Below are 19,742 nucleotides of genomic sequence, written 5' to 3'. Positions count from 1 at the left end.
ACATGAGAGTGAGTAAATGATGACAGAAATTTTGGGTGAACTATCCTTTTAAGGCTCAAAGATGGTAGGACCGAGTGTGTTTGGACTCAAAATGTCAGTTTCCCACAAGCCTACTTGAGTTGGATACTGATTTTGTCGATTTCTTTGTATCAGCAGAAGTAGTTACGCACTGGTTTGCTAATCCACACTAACTGATGTGTACAAATGGCCAATCACAGTTGAGAGAACATGCCAACATCACATCAGGACACACATGAGTTCACTTTAGCCTTTGGAAACTGTTGCCTTCATGAAATCATAGTACGCACAGCGGGCAGAAGCGTTGTTCACACTGCACCCGATTCTGATTTGTTTTTCAAAAGCTAGTTTTTTGGACAATGTCGTCCACACTCTCATTGATTTGATGAAATGAGATCTGTTTGTTCAGACAGTGTTGTTAATTTCCAGGATATTTACATTGATTGCTGTAGTAATGACTTAAGCAATAGCAAGAGACCTGACTCGGGCAGATTTTACCCAGATATCTGTGTATGTTATGGTGTTAAAAGTGGAAAACCTGATGATTTATACCAATGCATCTGTCTTATCTGTATGGAACATGTTTAGAGAAATAAAGCCCTCAAACGCAACCTAAAGATAAATAATTGTGTGTTTATTTGATTCAGTAATGCTTTAATGAAGCTGTCAGATCTTATAAGGTTCAGTTCAGGCGTCAATATGGCAGATGCATGTGAACTTGTGAATGCATGTGAACCCGTCGATGAAGACCCTTATATTTTAGCCATTTGGTTTGTTGAGTGTAACTTGATTCAGCTGTCAGTTTTGTGTTCAACGAGACATTTCTGGCTTGGAGCTGTGAATATGGCAATGCCATAACCATTACTAGTGCATGCTAATAAACGCCTGAGAGTTTGATGTGTGCATTGCAACAATAAGCAAATATGAAACTCTGTATTTTCAATAATTTCCACTAGCGATCAGTTTCCTATTGATTAGAAGATCATTAAAGGAATAATTCATCCAAATGAAAATTCAGTCATCCTTTTCTCACCATCATGTAGTTCCAAACCAGACTTTTTTTCTGTTGAACAAAAAATAGATAGCCTGGGTAACTCAGTGAGTACTGACGCTGACTACCAACCCTGGAGTCATGAGTTTGAATCCAGGGCGTGCTGAGTGACTCCAGCCAGGTCTCCTAAGCAACCAAATTGGCCCGGTTGCTAGGGAGGGTAGAGTCACATGGGGTAACCTCCTCGTGGTCGCTATAATGTGGTTCTCGCTCTCGGTGGGGTGTGTGGTGAGTTGTGCGTGGATGCCACGGAGAATAGTGTGAAGCCTCCACACGCGCTACGTCTCCGCGGTAACGCGCTCAACAAGCCACGTGATAAGATGCGCAGATTGACGGTCTCAGACGTGGAGGCAACTGAGATTCGTTGAGGCGAGTCACTACGCCACCACGGGGACCTAGAGCGCATTGGGAATTGGGCATTTCAAATTGGGGAGAAAAAAAAAACTATACTTGTACCACAAATTATCCATGGTGTTACTGTAGTAAAACTGTAGGTAGCATTTTGTTTTTTATTTTTGCAGAATTATTGATTTAGTTTCTACCATAGTTTTGATTTTCATGTATTATTACTACAGCTTTTCTATAATATATCATGGTTCAGTTATGATTACTCTAGTAAAATCATGGTAAATATTGTAGTTACAGTGGTTTTACTACAAATGTCATAGTTGAATTACATGGTTAATTTCCGTATGGGATAGAAAAAGCAATTGCGAGAGAATGTAAAACATTTCCTCCCTGTCTTCTAACGGGCTCTGTAGTTATAAACTTTCATTGTATGGAAAAAAAGCTGCCTGAAAATTCTTCACAACGTCAAGAAAGCAAGTCTTGCGTGTTTGGAATGACCTGAGGGTGAGTAAATGATGACAGAATGAGTCAGTGAACTCATGGCTTCATGTTTGAATGTCCAGTGTAAGTACAGTATTTCTGCACTCATTACAAACATCAGCGCTTAGCGTGGGAGGCCTGTTTCCATCTCATGTGTACATTAAGGATCTGTACATGTCCACATCAATGGTCACTGACTGACATCATCCTCCCACATCTGTGCTGTGTGTTTGAGGTCATTCAGCGGGTGATCGGAACTATATGTTCACTCCTGATGAGTTTGCTCTTGTTTCAGTGTCTATTTATAGAGCTCATGAGGATGCTGGAAATTCGATGCGCTTCCATTAAAACGGAGGGAAGTCTGGTTTGAAACGAGGCTTCTGGGATGGCTAATGGTTTGAATAAACGACTCCAAAGTGGCCTAATGATTCAGTAGATGTTGAGGGTTTTAGAGTCAACATGGAAATCAGAATTGACCCAGTTTACATTCTTAATAGTTCATCCAAAAATGGAAATTCTGTCATTTACTCATGTTGTTCCAAACCCGTATGACATTTCAATGTATGGAAACAACATGCAATAAAAGTGAATGGTCATTTAACTAACTATAGTTTCTTTTCAAACTGCTGCGCTGCCATGACGGTAGTTGAGCTGACTGAGAAAACTGACCATAAAAAAACGTTTATGTTAATGTTCACTGTAGGGTTCATATAGGCATCACTGAATGAAAATCCAGGCGTTTCAAGTACTGTACGTTTTCCAGCACGAAACTTTCAAGACGTTTTTTTCCTCCCATTTTCTCCCCAATTTGGACTGCCCAATTCCCAATGCGCTCTTAAGTCCTCATGGTGGCGTAATGACTCGCCTCAATCTGGGTGGCGGAGGACGAACCTCAGTTGCCTCCGTGTCTGAGACCATCAATCCGCGCATCTTATCACGTGACTTGTTGAGCGCGTTACTGTGGAGACGTAGCACGTGTGGAGGCTTCACGCTATTCTCCGCGACATCCACGCACCACGCGCCCCACCGAGAGCGAGAACCACATTATAGCAACCACGAGGAGGTTAACCCATGTGACTAGCAACCAGATCAGCGCGTCACTGGTTCGTTCTGAATCACACACAGACCGTGTTTATCTTTCAATCACAGCCTTTAGTGGATTAATAATCATGTATGACCAACTCGCCATTTTGATGTTATTTTGATTAATTGTGCAGCCCTGAAGGATCGTGAAATTAGTCTACTGATGTGCTCTTTATGAAACTTAATGGCCAAAAGAATGCACATCATCGCGATATTCACGATATTGGGCAATTTTACATCATAAGCAAAATTATCTTGATTATATCATTAATATTCTATATATCCCTGAGCCGTTGCGTAGAATTATAAACTGCACTCTGACACATCTTGGAGCACGACGCACACAATAAAGCTTTTGTTGATGAAAGAATTTGCATTCACATACTTGTGTAAAATAAGTTCCAAGTTTTAATTTTTCAACCCCTCCCCTCCAATCGTTGAATATCCTGTTTCACTCAAATATGTGACATTACAGAATTAAAAAGTTGATTTTAAATTTCATGTAGACTTTAAAATCAGGAAAAGGTTGTAATGAACAACTCAAAGTGTTTCGCTTGCACACTGTAGTGTTTTAAAGTGGGTTACGTTTTAAATAGTGCCGACCTCCCACAAATACACGTTATTTTCATTTCAGTCTCCATCTCTCATCTTTGCTGTTTGGATGTTCTGTTTGGAATCTGTGTGTTGGTTTGAAATAAAAAAAAAAAAAGTCAAAGAGCTAAACGCTCATTCCGGAATGTCGCAGTGTTCCTGTGGGCTTTTCCGTGTGAATGAGGCCTCACATTTACAAACGCTGGATGCAGAGAGGAACTAGCCGTTGTTATAGCAACAGGCTGCAGGGCAAATCTGCCCACACACTTGGTGTGTGTGTGTGTGTGTGTGTGTGTGTGTGTGTGTGTGTGTGTGTGTGTGTCCTGCACTACTATCACTATGGCAGTTTCATTGCAAATGCTCTTTTGAATGGGAACCTGGCAAAAACTGTGTATTCAAAATGCATTCACACAGAGAAACTTATAACGTGCATTTTAAGGGCGAATCTCTTGAAACCTGTGTAGAACTTTCTGGTTTTATAAGAAGGATTTTTTTTAAAACCAATTTTAATTAAGCATGCATAAACATCACAAATGAATAGCATGTCACTTAAAATGTACACTCTTTACACAGAGCTTGACACGCAAATAAATGTAAATAATTTGTTGTTCACACTTTGACACTCCTTTAATGTCATTGTGTTTCTGTTTCAGGGAAATCCTCCTTGACGATACAGTTTGTGGAAGGCCAGTTTGTTGACTCCTATGACCCAACTATTGAAAACAGTAAGTGCATTTTAAACATATGCAAGGTTGGGAATCTAAATTGGGAAATGAAGTTTCCATGATGTTTGGTTTCTTTAATTGTTCGCAAAATAATTTCGATATGCGTGCTGGTTGGCTGATTGACACTGAATGGTTGTTCATATGATAATAGGCCCTTTCCCACTGGCGGTACTAAAGCCCGTTTGAAGTACTTTTCCCCGGGACTAGTGCTTTTTGGGGATTTTCTCCCTTTTTCTCCCAATTTGGAATGCCCAATGTGCTTTAAGTCCTCGTGGTGGCGTAGTGACTCACCTCAATCCGGGTGGCGGAGGACGAATCTCAGCTGCCTCCGCGTCTGAGACCGTCAATCCGCGCATCTTATCACGTGGCTTGTTGAGCGCGTTACCGCGGAGACGTAGCATGTGTGGAGGCTTCACGCCATCCACCGTGGCATCCACGCACAACTCGCCATGCACCCCACCGAGAGTGAGAACCACATAGCGACCACGAGGAGGTTACCCCATGTGACTCTACCCTCCCTAGCAACCGGGCCAATTTGGTTGCTTAGGAGACCCGGCTGGAGTCACTCAGCACACCCTGGGATTCAAACTAGCGAACTCCATGGGTGGGAACCAGTGTCTTTACCACTGAGCTACCCAGACCCCGGGACTAGTGCTTTTTGTTGTTTTCGCACCTGAGGAACTATAGATGCTTGAAGCCATTTTAGGGGACAATTTTAGCTCCTACTGTGGGGTAGGTACTTTTGAGGGCGTATAGGGACTGTGGGAGGTGCTGCAGCCTGTGATTGGTCAAAAACCTATGACACAAAGCATTGTGAAAGGAGAGGAGTCGGCAGCCACCATTAGTAAACAAACTAGCTGCTAGCCTGCTACTGAGAGGATTGCACTAATTTTACAGTTCGCTTAACAGAAATAACATATAACAAACTATCCAAAGAGAATCGCCCATTTCACATGTGTGTGTGTGTGATTGAACATTATTATACACTAAACTGTCTTTAAATCTAGTTTACAAGAGGGAAGTATTGTGTGCCTGTTACTGTGTGGTAACTTGCATCAATCTTTTAAAGTCAATGAGTGAGTATTTCAGTACAGTAAATTATGCGGAGTCATAATCATGGCCGTTTGTTGTCATAGGCGAACTAGGCGGTCACCTAGGGCACCACCAGCTGGGGGGGCGCCAATGCAGACCGGACCACGGACTGACGGGATGAGGTCACTCCACCCGGGAGGCAATTAACAATCTCACTTAGATGGTCAGAAATGGCCTTGGTGGGGGGCCTGGGTAGCTCAGCGAGTATTGACGCTAACTACCACACCTGGAGTCGCGAGTTCAAATCCAGGGTGTGCTGAGTGACTCCAGCCAGGTCTCCTAAGCAACCAAATTGGCCTGGTTGAGTTGTGCATAGATGCTGCGGAGAATAGCGTGAAGCCTCCTCATGCGCTATGTCTCCGCAGTAACGCGCTCAACAAGCCACGTGATAAGATGCATGGATTGACTGTCTGAGACACGGAGGCAACTGAGATTCGTCCTCCACCACCCGGATTGAGGCGAGTCATTACGCCACCACGAGGACTTAGAGCGCATTGGGAATTGGGCATTCCAAATTGGGGGGAAAAGAAATGGTTCTGGTGTTGATAAATAGGTTTCTAGTGCATTTTCAGCATGTTGTGCTGCGTGGTTTAAGAGCGCTTTCGACATCTCATCTCTCACTCCGGCTTCAGGGACACCGAACGCACGCCTCACGCGCCCAGTTTAAACTATAACCTCAATACACAAGCTGCGTCCGAAAACTGGTAAATGCTGCCTTCGGAGGCTGTATAAGAATGGATTAAGGTAGGATGAGATAAGGTGCTTCATCCAAAAGTGCTCGTTTAAATTATTAACTGATAAGGCAGCTGCTCACTTTTTCCGGTACAGCTAAAGTTCCTATAAAACAGTCCTAACAAAAGTTTAGCTCCGATCCCAGCGTCCTCCGTCGGTGTTGTTGATTTTTTTGTTGCTATGGAATCGCACATGCAAACAACGTCACAAGAGGAATGGTCGTTACAAGATGACGTTACTACGAGTGCAAAAGCAAGAGGGTAAAATTCTCCTCGGGTTTGCCGTTCCTCTTAAGAGTTCTCATTTAGAAAGTTACTGAGGGTAAAGTACCGGGACCATAGGTGTGAACGGGCCTAATATGAATTTAAAGGAATCTTCCAGGTTCAAGTTGTTCAATCGACAACGTTTGTATGTTGATTACTATGGAAAAAATATTTTGACTCATCCCTTGTATATTTATTTATAAATATTAAATTAATAAAATAAACAAATTGCTGCTACAGTGGGACATTTCCCAAGTCAATGGGGTCAATCTGTAAACATTAAAATACTCACTGTTTCAAAAGTATAGACACAAGACATAAACAATATGTGTGTTAACATGATTTTACTATCATAAAATCACTTACTAACCACATCTGTGGAAAGTTATAGACTATTTTACAAATTTTTGTGGTAATCAACATTATGCCACAAATGCTGTCGATTGAGCTGAACTTGTATTGAACCTGGAATATTCCTTTAAAGATACACATTCACAACAGAGGTTTTTGTAATAAATAGTATTGCACAATAAAGATAAATGGTTTACGAGCGCGCGTGCGTGCATGCGTGAGAGAGTGCGCGTGCGTGAGCGAGAGCGTGTGTGTGAGAGAGAGAGAGAGAGAGAGCGCGTGTGCGTGCGAGAGAGCGCGTGTGTGTGAGAGCGTGTGTGTGAGAGAGAGAGCGCGCATGTGCGTGCGAGAGAGAGTGAGCGTGTGCACGCGAGAGAGCGAGTGTGTATGTGTGAGAGAGAGAGAGAGAGCGCGCGTGTGTGAGAGAGAGAGAGAGTGTGTGCGTGTGTGTGTGAGAGAGAGAGAGAGAGTGTGTGTGTGTGAGTATGTGAAAGAGCGTGTGTGAGAGCGCGTGCGTGTGTGTGTGTGAGCGCGCGTGCACATGTGAGAGAGCGTGTGATGCAAAAGTAAACACTCGTTCGCTTTATTGTCATTGTTTAGCTGCAGTTGTGTGACAGATCTGTTGTAAACTCTGGAGGAAATCCAAGTGTATTTATGTCTTGTTTTATTCTGAGCTACGTGAATGGCAGGCAGTAGTATGCATGTGACAGTAATGTGCATGCGCTTCATCAGCAGATTTCCTGCGCATTACAGATGGAGTGATGCTGCATTCATGCACCAGTTTACATGCAGCACAAACCAGCGCATGAACTGCGTCTTACAAGGTCACTGTGACTTTGAGGAAGTGTTCTAAGTAGGCCACACATTGTCTTCGGGATAGGAGGTTCTTAAACGGGCAGTTTGTAACGGCCGCAACTGTCTGTAAAGTATACAGTGTGCTCAGGACTGGATAAGATGATGGATAAGAAAAGGAGATGTTTAGCAGAATGTCCAGAATGCTGTTTTACATATTGGTGACTGAGGCTGAAAAAGCTAAAAATATACACCATAGAAATATATGACTAAAAACTTCAAATCTTCCCGTCCGCCATTGCTCTTAAATTTAATTCCATTCAGATATGGTGCAACAAGTTGCGCAATATTTGAACATATCCAAGCGTAAATGAGATTTGAGAGTTGCAGTGGAGGTGAAGATTTTCAGTGAATAATGACTTAAATGTGAGTGTAGTCCTCACACACATTCATGATTCATATAAACTAGTTTTATTAAAAATGTAAAGGGCTTTTATGTGTTTTTTTTTTTTTTTTTTTTTGTGGAGCTTGACAGCCTGTCGTTTTGTGTTCATACGGGTTTGCACTGACATGATGGATAATGTGGTTTGATTTTAATCTGGCAGTCCGGGTTTTGCTGAGAAGTGTCTTCAAAAGAGATGATCAATGGCCACTTCTAAACTACTAATTTTACTAGCTAATTAAGCTTTCGTTTTGTGAGGGTGTGATTTGCTCTCAATGAGTCGTCAGGCTTGATTAATGATGTTAGTTACACACCAAGCTTCCTCCACCGGAAAGAGCTGTTTGGATGTAGCTTTGATTTTTAAAAGCTGCATAAAAGGTGAAGCCGATTGATCGGCCGATATTTGATTGTTTTGAGATCTGCATCGACCCATAACTGTGCCCGATTGGCAGATAAATTGAAATGTTTGTTCCCCATGTGTCAGTTCTAATATATATCATATTCTGTGGATGCTATATTTTCAAATATTTGTTTTAATGAATTTTGAGTAAGTATTGTTTAAAATGTTTCTTTTTACTCTGTTGTATAGCGTACTTATGCATATGCCATTGTATTCATGTGTAACATTATCAGTGTGGAGTTAATGTTGGTGTATTGATTGTAGCTGCAGACTCACTCGCTTATTGTCTTTCTGCGTGTCTCTGTCTCTTCTCATTTGTTCTCTGTTCTTCTTCTGCAGCATTTACTAAAACGATCACAGTGAACGGTCAGGAGTATCACCTGCAGCTAGTGGACACAGCTGGACAGGTGAGAGCGATTAGTGTACTGCAGTACACATGAATGGGCGGATTAAGAAAGTATTCTGGGCTGAACACTCTTAAATATATTCAGTGAAGTATTCAGAATACTTTTAGAGTACATATTTATTAAGGTAAGGCACAATAGGAGGACATTCATGTGATATGTGATTTATTATCTTATCTGAAGTGCTACACCTCCACTTTTAACTAATCTAAGTGAATATGAATAGCATGTTTCTTTAAATTAGATGTGGAGTTGGACACTAATGTTTTTCTTTATGGAAGGCGGAAGGCAGAAGGCAGTTTGTAGTCGACTACAATATTTTAATATTTTAACAACATTTAATTTTTTTTTTTTAACACATTGTTTGATTGGACTGACAATGAATAATACATTTTGACACAAAATTAGATAAGAAATGCAAATAAACCGTATTAAGTTTCGAGATGATAACTGGATGCCATAAAGTAGTGAGGTCATATGATGACAATGTAGTATATTAATGATTGTTAACTAGGCTTGCTTGCATATTTCCATATTTAGGGCGATTTATTAATCTCTTATTACTAACACTTTTTTTTTTTTTTTTTTTTTTTTATTATTATTTTTTTTTAATTGCTGTTTTATATTTGTTTGTGCATCACTTCGTATGAGATGTTTGTTTGTAAAAATAATATTAATATGCCTGTATTTTACTGAACTAGCCTCCCATATGTGTATAAGCCACACATTTTACAGTAGTTATTTACATGAGGTTTTTCTGTCGTCGTTTGGACTAAGTCCGTTTCCCTCTTTCAGTCTTTGCAGTAGGCCTACTTCCTCTATTTATTTTTTACCTATTCATAGTAGCCTATTATTGTCGTTAATAACTGCTATTTCTCAACGGTTCTGAAAGTTTCTGATGTGGACCTGACTCACCAAATACTTAACGTGGGCTGCCTGTCTTTACTCCGCCTTTACACGGAAGCCGCAGCTGCATAAATGTATTTACACAGCAACAATCGCAGGAAACAATGTATCATGCGCGTGAATGTTATATTTGTGGAAATAACTCGGCTTAAGCTAACAACACACAAACAATTATAATATTTCATGTCTTTATTGAACACATCCCATTAAATATTCATAGTGCTGTGGAAAATGTAAGTGAACCCTGAATGCTTTTGTTGGAAAGCAGCGGCTTCCTTCGTGATGTCCTGCCATGAACACCATACCTGTTTAATGATTTCCATGTAGTAGACTCATGAACAGAGATGTTAACCAGTTCCAATGATTCCTTCAAATCTTTAGCTGTCACTCTAGGGTTCTTTACTACCTCATTGAGCATTCTGCGGTGTGCCCTTTGAGTCATCTTGGCTGGACGGCCACTTCTAGAGAGAGTACCTATAGTACTAAATCATCTCCATTTATGAGAGTGTGAACAGATGAATGTCTAAGCTCTTCCGGATAACTCTGTAACCCTTTCCAGCTTTATGCAAAGCAACATTTCTTGATCGTATGTCTTCTGAAATCTCTTCTTTTTTTCTTTTTTTTTTTTTTTGCAAGGCATGGTCCACGTCAGCAGATGCTTCTTGTGAATAGCAAACTCAAAATGATTATAAGTCAAAGTAGCTCTAACCCACACCTCCAATCTCCAAACTTCTGACTCTAATTGGCTTTTGTTGACATTGTTACCCTAGGGGTTCACATACTTTTTCCAACATACACTATGAATGTTTGAATGAGTGTTTTTTTTGCCATCTTTTCAAGTGCTATTGCATGAAGTGATGTTATGTTTTTTCAGGTCGTTAGACAACTGCATTGTTTTTCAAATCTAAAGTGAATTGCTGTTACGCATCTGACGCCTCGTTATGTGTTCGGACCCTCGTCTGTGGACTGCATCACTTATTCCTTATTTTCGATTTGTCGATTCGTCAATTTTATAATCAAGGGATTTTTTTAATTGAGTGATCGGATTAAATCAAGTAATCGTTACAGCCTTACATGTAACCATCATGTGTTTCGCAATTAAGTAAATATTGCTTTAAGCTTTTCTATTATTTAAGGAAATAGCTAGTAATAAAATAAACAAATGACAAGCAGTAAAACAAATAAGTACAATAGATCAAAGATACAAATGTTTCAACTGATTCTAAAGTTTGATTAATTGTTTTTGCAGGATGAATACTCAATTTTCCCACAGACGTACTCCATAGATATCAACGGTTACATTTTGGTGTATTCAGTCACGTCAAATAAAAGGTGGGTGCATTAAATTGTTTTTCATCAGAATTGTGAAACTATTGACTGAGAAGACATTAAGTGACAGATTGCTTTGATACATCACTGCGGAATGTGAAGATTAAAATCGAAATTCGTTCTGATCACCCCCATCAGATATCTGTCATAAAAAGAGTTTATGAATAAAACATGGATAAACATTACGAAAGAAACTTACTTAATGAAAATAGTTCCTATATCAATAGCCAAACGAATAGAATTCCTACATAAAGTCGCCTAACTAAGTTTGCGACTCATAAATAAACCTAAATGAATGCATTGAAAGCCAGATGTTCTTTATCGACATATCAAATTGACTGTGAACGTGCACTTTCAGAAGACGTTACATTTAGTTGATGGCAACAACTGTACGAGGCGGGACGTGGTTTGCCCCGTATTTTAGCGACTCGCACGCACCCAAACTGCACCCGAATGTGTCGCAAATTTAGAGAAATTGACATGAAACATAGACACCTTCAGCGTGAGTTGGAGATGCATCCAGCTGCATACTCGCATCAGGTTCAACTATTGGTGAATTGTGCGAGGTAACACGGATGCTACGTGCTCAAGCCAGAAAAGGTGGACGTGCTCATTCTTGACAAACAAATTTACACGACTGTACTTATTTATTGTTTGGCATACTAGTTTTTGTGCATAGCCTATGTTTGCTGTGTGGCGTGTTGGTTGAGGTTTGTTGAACAACACAATTTAATCTGATTGCACTTTTTATTTTTTCAGTTTCATTTTCATTTAGTTCAAATAAATAATAAATGAAATGAAAAGTTTGAAATCAAGCTGCCTTGTATTAATCATCACCTGTTACTGATGATTTCAGAATCCTGAAATTGTCTCTCTTTTCTTTGCAGTTTTGAAGTAGTAAAAGTTATCCATGAAAAGTTGTTGGATATGGTGGGAAAAGTACAGTAAGTATTTCTGTTTATTCTTTTTATTCATCATTTGCAAAGCTCAGTAATTGAGGGAGACTGACTGGAATCAAGAGGATAAAGTTGTTTTGATAGCTAAGGTGCTATTGGGATTTTAAAGAGCACCTATGATGGTTTTTAAACGTACCTAATTTTATTTAAAGGTCTCATATAATAGATTTACATGCATTCAAGGTCAAAAAACACTTTCATTTGCTCATAATTTAAATTGCAGCATTACCTTTTTCCCCCAGTGTCTCAAACGACTCGTTCTAAAGGATTCATTCTAAACTCCTCCTTTCAGAGAGCATACTCTGCTCTGATTGGTCAGATGTCCCAGTCTGTTGTGATTGGTCTACCGCTTAGTGTAGTGTTAGAGGGCGGGTCAAAGCTGTTCATGAGCAGCCAATGAAGACCAGAGGCGGGGTTTTTTGTTACCAAATTACGTAGGTTAGTACAGGAAGTAAGTCTGGAATTACTAACGACTCGTTTCAGGTGTTCAGAATCGGTTCTTTCTTTTGGGAGTCAATAACTCCATTTGTCCTGCACTTTGATTTTTGAAACTCTGCAGACTTTTTTACATTCACAAACAGCTATATAACACACTACATGAAAGGTCATATTTGAAAAACCATAAATGGTGATCTTTAAAGTCAATGTGAAACGGTGTTCGCCACCCATTTTACTTCCCTAGTGTGACATTTCAAGGTGAAGCAGGATATTCAAAGAGGACAAAAAGGGTGAGACTTGGTTTTATCCATGAGACATTGATCGGATGGTGTAAATTTAGAAATAAGAGGGCTTGATGATGTCAGCCGAGAAGGAAAGTTGTTACAGAGGTGGAGCAAGATTATGAAGATGTTTTGTGGAATAACATGCACCGATAAATCGTTCCCAATAAAAACAGCAATGTGTATTAAGAAAGTATATAAGGTCAATTTTGATTTCATGTTGACTTCAATAATAAATGGTGTGGCGGGGTGAGCAAGAGACAGATGCAGTGGGTGTGGCGTCAAGCCTCGGAGAGGCATTTATTGGAAATAATAATAAAAGTAAAATGTCCATAAAAGGGAAAATAAATTGTTCAGGGGGGAATCTGGCATCCTCGCGGTGAGACGGGGCTCCATGAAGGGCGGGGTAGTGTCCATGGAATGGCCCAGGCATGAGTTGTGTCCATCGGCCGCACACGCTCCCCTCCAGGGTCCACGGCACAAGGGGCAGCGACGTCCTTGGTGGCCTGACTTCACAGACCTGCGGCAGGTGAGAGGGGAAGGCAGCCCGGCCTCTAGCCCGTCGGCCGCGACGTGTGCTGTTCTCCCCCGGCGACTCATTTAATCCGTCCGGGGGTCCGAGGAGCGGGTCCGGCGGCGCATCCACTCGTCCAAACCCTCCCAGCTCTGGTCCTGGGCATGCGAGGATGCCAGTGTGTGCACTCATGGAGATTTGAAGCCGACTCCCCAAGAGGAGGTGCGCTCTGCGTTTTAAAGACACATCACATGTTGTCAGAACGAGGCTTATTAATTATGCACCTCTTCTCGCTCTCCTGCCCAACTCCTGTCGTGAGCCTGGCTGAAGGGCGGCCCTAAGAGGCGGGGCAATGATGATGAACCGAAGGGGCGTATCATTCCGCCACAACAGTCAATTATAAAAGCTGAAAAAGTCAAACTTTCTATTTTCTAAGTCTATGTTTCATTTGTCAAATCTGTTATAAATGTTCAGATGTAACATAAGAATGTCCCTTTTCTCCTCTTTTAGACTACCCATAATGCTGGTGGGCAATAAGAAAGATCTCCACATGGAACGGTACGTGACACAAGCACGTTTATTTATTAAGAGCACTGCATTGATGCAAATATGTGACTCGCAGGAATCACGAGGATTATAATGTACTGAAATGGTGATGAAACTTAATTCGATTACATTGAATTAGATGTGTAAACTAGCAATAAACCAATATATCGGTTTTACCGATTAATTAACTTCTGAGGGATTTAGGGTGTAAAAGTTGTGACGGTTTATAGATCTGTAAAGTGTAATTGGAGGCAGATTAAATGGCACCAAACTTTAGTGTGACTTTATTAGTTTTGATGGCGTCTGTTCATATGAGCAGCGTGAGAATTCATCTCCCACAATTCCTGAAACTCCTGTCTCAATGTAACCTTTGAACTCTGAACGCTGGGAACCGGAGTACAACATCTCTCATGTCTGTGTGTGAGTGTGTATATGTTTGTGTGTGTGTGTGGGTTGTTCAAACATAGTATGTTCATGAACTTTATTTTGATAAGCATCTAGATTTTGGGTAAAATATGTGTGTGTGAGGAAGTGTTCATTTTTGATGAAGAAACTTGAAACTATTTGTTTTACCTTTTTCACAGTTCTTAAATCAAAAAAATATTAAACATAAATGTGATGATTAATTGCGTATACTCTAGTTGAAAAGAAGTCAACAGTTTGAAAGCAGCGGAACATTATAAAATAAATGATAATAAAGTAGGGCTGTCACGATTATTACATTTGGCTGACAATTGCGATTATGACATTGTCTGTTTTAGGGCTTTGACAATTGTCATATTTCTGTAGGTGCATGTGTGCTTTACACACCTTAAGAAGTCATTTTCACATATTTAACTTCAATATAATTAATCAAATAATAAAACAGGGATATATGACTTCCTTTTGAGGCTTTAAAGATGTATGAATGTCATGAAGTCATATTTTAAATATCAAAATGTTTCTAAATACTTAGAATATGTTTCTCTTTTTGGTCAATTTTACATTTACACTTGTTTTTGGAACTCTTATGTTTTTTATAAAATAATAACATATGAATATAATATTACATTATGCAGTAGTGAAATATTTCTGTCCTAATTTCTTCACTTCCACACATTATTTTAATGCTCTTTGATTAAAACTCATGAGCCTTTATTTGTCATGAAGTAAAACCTTTGAGATTTCGTTTCATCATTTTATCACTCCACAGAAATACAGTAAGCATGCATCTCCTCCTGTGTCACTGCGTGTCATTAACTCTGCATGTATGAACCTGCTATGACCGGGAACACATTACACAATCATTTAAAGAGAAACCGGAGTTTGACTATGAAACCAGAGTTTGATCGTTTATATTTTCGCGGGAGTTTGGCACGAGTCTCTGCTGACGGCGCACGCATCAGAGCGCTTCAGAAGTGCTTCACGCGCTCTTCCGGACAGGAGCTGCTCTGGTTGACGTCCGCGGTGCAGCTCAGTGACACTCGTGCCATTGATGCAGTTTATATATTCGCTTAAAATTCCCTTATTTGGGCAGTAAAATGTGATTGGGATTTGAAGTGCACAATAATCGCAGTTGTCTCAAATAACCGCGATCAGACGATTATTTAATAATCCTGACGGGCCTATAATAAACAAAACCACAATCTGTGTTCACTGGTAAGAAGCAGAATGCTCTGCAGGAAGCAGGCGTAGTGACTCGCCTCAATCCGGGTGGCGGAGGACGAATCTCAGTTGCCTCCGCGTCTGAGACCGTCAATCCGCGCATCTTATCACGTGACTTGTTGAGCACTTTAGCGCGTGTGGAGGCTTCACGCTATTCTCCGCGGCATCCACGCACAACTCGCCACGCACCCCACCGAGAGCGAGAACCACATTATAGCGACCACGAGGAGGTTACCCCATGTGACTCTACCCTCCCTAGCAAGCGGGTCAATTTGGTTGCTTAGGAGACCTGGCTGGAGTCACTCGTGATGCAAATTTTTTAAAGTCTTTATAGGTTAATATTTCAGACATTAGTCGTTGGAGCAGAGAATAAACAGGAAATGGGATTGAGAAGAGGTTTGTTTTATGCTTTGCTTTCAGTCGCGACATTTACATTTAAAAATCTCATCAAAGAAAACCTTATTTATCATCATATAGATGTTTCATATAATCTTTATTGCCTCTTTGACTAAAAACAAACTCAGTGTGACATTTGTCAAGCTTTATTGCTTTTCTTCATCAGCAGTACACAAAATAGATGCAAAATAAATTCTATAGTAAGCATGTATGATTAAAAGTGCAAGTGTGTGTGTATGCGGGTGGGGGTGTGTGTGTGCGAGTGCATGTGTGTGTGTTCAATATCTACATTAGATTTCTGTCAATAGTCCTTTATATAGCAGCTCGAACTGTCTGCCTCTCTTTCCGTTCGCAAATATAAACCGCACCGCAGGACATCAGTAAACTCTTCCGTCACTGCTTCAAGCAATATCTGACTGAACATACTGACTGAAGTTAATATAACACCCTATGCCTTGCTCTGTTTTATAGTGTAGAGCTCTTGAAATGTGGCTCGCAGTGCTCTCTCTAGGGAACATCATGTGGTTATTGACATAAGAGGTGACTGCGGTATTCTAGTATCACTGTTTCAAACACTGATACTCCAGCCAGAGATATAAGCAATCACATGCATGTCTTTTTTTCACGTTGCTCTTTTCCAAACAATGACAGGTAATAAAGACCACACCTGTCAAGCTCAAAAAAGGACAACAACAAAAAAACGCCATAAAAATAGTCTGTAAGATTGTGTCCGTTATTAATCCTCTTCAACTCTGGCCATGGCCAGGAGTGTGTAATAAGTTTAGGATTACAAAATAAGAGTCCCCGGATCCACAAGTCAGGCATATGAGGTATCATATAAAAACTTAGAATCTGAACTTTTCACCGAATACCATCACTTTTGCACTTTTTACAAAAAATAATGCTTCTTGTCGCAAAAGAGCACCACCTTTTGGTAAAGATGTAGAAATAAAACGTTTTTCACACAGCACTTAAATAGGCATGTCATATATCAAATGAAAGCTGTCATTCTCAGGAATGTGAATGTGTAGTTTATTTGGATGTCCTAGCATCATAGTTTGAATGTTTATCAAAAGTATCATGAAGTGAAAGACATTCATGGTCTCTGTAAGACGTCACATACAAACGTCTCATGTGTGCCCTTATCACTGCTTCTGTAAACCCCAAATAGCCACAAACTCAATATCAATTCTTACTTTAGGTTGTTTTCTTTAAAATGAGCCTAAATAATCCAATGTTATGTCTCAGAAGTTCAGAACAAAATATGCAGTCCAGTAGATAAAGCATGATAAATCATCTGCAAAATATGTTCTCAACTGTTGATGATGAAATGTTGTAAGTAACTGCAAAGCTGAGGATCTGACCTTTCTAACGACACCTAGATTGAGCTTCTATTCGACTCAGAAGCCGAGATATTCAAAGAAACAGTGAGGAAGGTCTATGCACTCGAAATATACACTTGATGTCTATGGACGAGCACATGCATTAGTGCTCAGCTGCCTTAGAGCGCCACCTACATTTCAGATCAATGAAATAAGAATTTTTGCAGGAAGATAGAGCAAAAAGAACAGGAATTACATGCTCACAAACTTGGGAAACAATCTACACTACTGTCTGACTTCTATTGCATCTCTGCTTTTCTCTCTCAGTGTTATCAGTTGTGAAGAGGGTAAAGCGTTGGCAGAATCGTGGAATGCAGCGTTCATGGAGTCTTCGGCGAAAGAGAATCAGGTAATGAGACGTCTTCCTCCTGATACTACTACTCTTCCGTTAGTCTCTAGTCTCCATTCTTCTGTCTTTCTGTCTTCGAGGAAGCGCTGCCTCTACAGACGTCATGAGTCTCAAAGCTTTTCCAGTATAAAGTCTTTCTGAAATGAATTATTCTGGAACATTTTGACCCTCCAGACTTTCCTGTATGAAATATTTTACAGACATCCAATAAAGAGAATTGCCCCCATATAAAAATAATTGTGCATATGTAATGATTACATAATTATAAATAAATAATATAATAATTCAGATAATTAAAATGTATTACATTATTGTGGCAGATGAGTAAAGCATTGATTAGGCAATGCAAAAAGTGGGTCGCATGTCTGTCCTGATTGGGTCACGAGGACAGCAGGGAAAATCAATGCTGAATGCAAATAAAGAAATGCAATTAAACATATAAGGCTAGCAAAATAGGCTAATGGCTGTATTTACTGTCCATTTTGCTTGCATATAGAAGACATTTTCTACCAGCTAATGCTGTTATGTAGGGGACCTTCTAACTTGGTACATTATGAAAAATATAAATTTTACAAATTATATTTTATTTGCTCACATTTTAGATTTAAAAAATGTACATATCAATGTATTACATAAATGTGATCTTATATTGCATATATTATATTTTGTTTCATGTTTATTGCTTAATTTCTGAGTATTAATATTGCTTTGTAGAACACATGCTAAAAACTGGTACTGTCTCTTTAAGAAAATCGGCAGTTCTGTAAATGAGCGCATATTAATGACTCGAATCTGTGAACATTTACCAGCCAGTGACTTATCATAGACTTTTTTTGTCGCATAGTGCAAAATTTGGTCTCACGTGAGAATGATTTACTCACTTTGTATCCCAAAATTTGCATAAAAATGCATGGATGGAAGCCCAGATAATGAGACCAGGAACAACATGTTTCAAGAAATTAAATAGGATGCTATTGATTTCATGTTGATAAATGAATCCGTTTTGTTTCAGACTGCTGTCGAGGTGTTTAAGAGGGTAATCCTGGAAGCAGAGAAGATGGACGGTGGCGCTCCACAGGGTCGGACGCCCTGCTCCGTGATGTAGATAACCCCGTCCCTCCAGCTCTGACCCCGCCCCTCTCCCACAGCCTGTCCCGCCCACCGGAGAACCAGCACAAACATTTCTAGCAAGCATGCTTGTTTCTACCAGGTGTTTGTGGTTAACTAAGCAGCTGTGATTAGTTATTTGGTCAATTTTATGGTTAAAAAGAACGTTGGCTTTGAGATGACATGATTTGAACAGGGTTAAATAAACTTTGTATGAAATGTTTGCTAGAAAAGTCTGTTTACAAATGCCCACCACAACCTGCCCGGCCCCGCCCGCACCACAGCACTGGACACTGGGATATCCCTCTACTTGAAGTGGCTCAATGCCTGTTTTCCTCCATAGAAATGTTGGCTTTTTCTTTTTAAACCTTTTATACTTCATTTCACTTTTATTTTAACTTGTTCAGTCGAGTGTGATTTATTTTATTTTTTATTATTATTATTATTATTATTATTATTATTTTGGAAGAAAAGCGTTCTGTGACATATATTACATGAATTACCCACATCCTCTCAGCGTCTTCAGCTTTTTGTTTTCATGCATCTATTTTCTACCTCTCTGTCCCAAACCCTGACCAGTTTGTATATTGTGTTTCTTAAAACAGTAATTAAGGCCAATAAAGTTGCAGCATTCATTCATTCTGTACTGAATGTTGTTGAACTTTTTTTGATTGTAAAATCATTAAACGCAGCATTTTGTTTCACTATCACTGGAGTCTTTTGCCATGATTTTTAAATCAGTTTAATAACAGTTGGATCTATAATTAATGCAAAACAATTATATTCTTAATAAGCATCATTGTCTTGTTTTCTTTGTCTAAACATCCTAAAACAAGATCATTTCAAAAGAATATTTATAAGAAGAAAAAAAAAAGAGTAAAAGTGAATTAAGACATTCAGATATTTTTATCATCTTAATCATATAAGTTTTTTGGCCATTTTTATACTAACAATTTTATTAAATATGATTTACACGTTTCAATTTCATAAGTTTCAATCAGATTGACTTGAGTAATCTTTAATAAAATAAAATTAAAAAAAAAAAGCTAAACATTTTTTTTATCTATTTAATTTTGTTAAACATTAAATAATTCAATTTGATGTATATTTTTTAAATCGAAA

At 39.5% G+C, this 19,742-nt stretch overlaps 1 protein-coding gene across 1 annotated transcript in view; it reads left to right on the top strand.

Moving 5' to 3' along the window:
* The window catches only part of LOC127434629 (GTP-binding protein Rheb-like), a 22,105-nt gene extending 2,778 nt beyond the window's left edge, over nucleotides 1–19,327 (top strand). Inside the window, exons 2-8 of the mRNA XM_051687501.1 lie at nucleotides 4,225–4,296; nucleotides 8,708–8,775; nucleotides 10,928–11,010; nucleotides 11,895–11,951; nucleotides 13,707–13,754; nucleotides 17,432–17,513; nucleotides 18,526–19,327. Coding sequence (XP_051543461.1) covers nucleotides 4,225–4,296; nucleotides 8,708–8,775; nucleotides 10,928–11,010; nucleotides 11,895–11,951; nucleotides 13,707–13,754; nucleotides 17,432–17,513; nucleotides 18,526–18,618 — 503 coding nt within the window. The 3' untranslated portion in view covers nucleotides 18,619–19,327. The remainder of the gene's footprint in view (nucleotides 1–4,224; nucleotides 4,297–8,707; nucleotides 8,776–10,927; nucleotides 11,011–11,894; nucleotides 11,952–13,706; nucleotides 13,755–17,431; nucleotides 17,514–18,525) is intronic.
* The last annotated feature ends 415 nt before the right edge of the window (nucleotides 19,328–19,742 follow it).

The sequence above is a fragment of the Myxocyprinus asiaticus genome, chromosome 44, assembly GCF_019703515.2.
Source record: "Myxocyprinus asiaticus isolate MX2 ecotype Aquarium Trade chromosome 44, UBuf_Myxa_2, whole genome shotgun sequence".
In the NCBI taxonomy this organism is placed as follows: domain Eukaryota; kingdom Metazoa; phylum Chordata; class Actinopteri; order Cypriniformes; family Catostomidae; genus Myxocyprinus; species Myxocyprinus asiaticus.
Note: the sequence above shows the minus strand (reverse complement) of the source record. Positions and strands in the feature narration are given on the sequence as shown.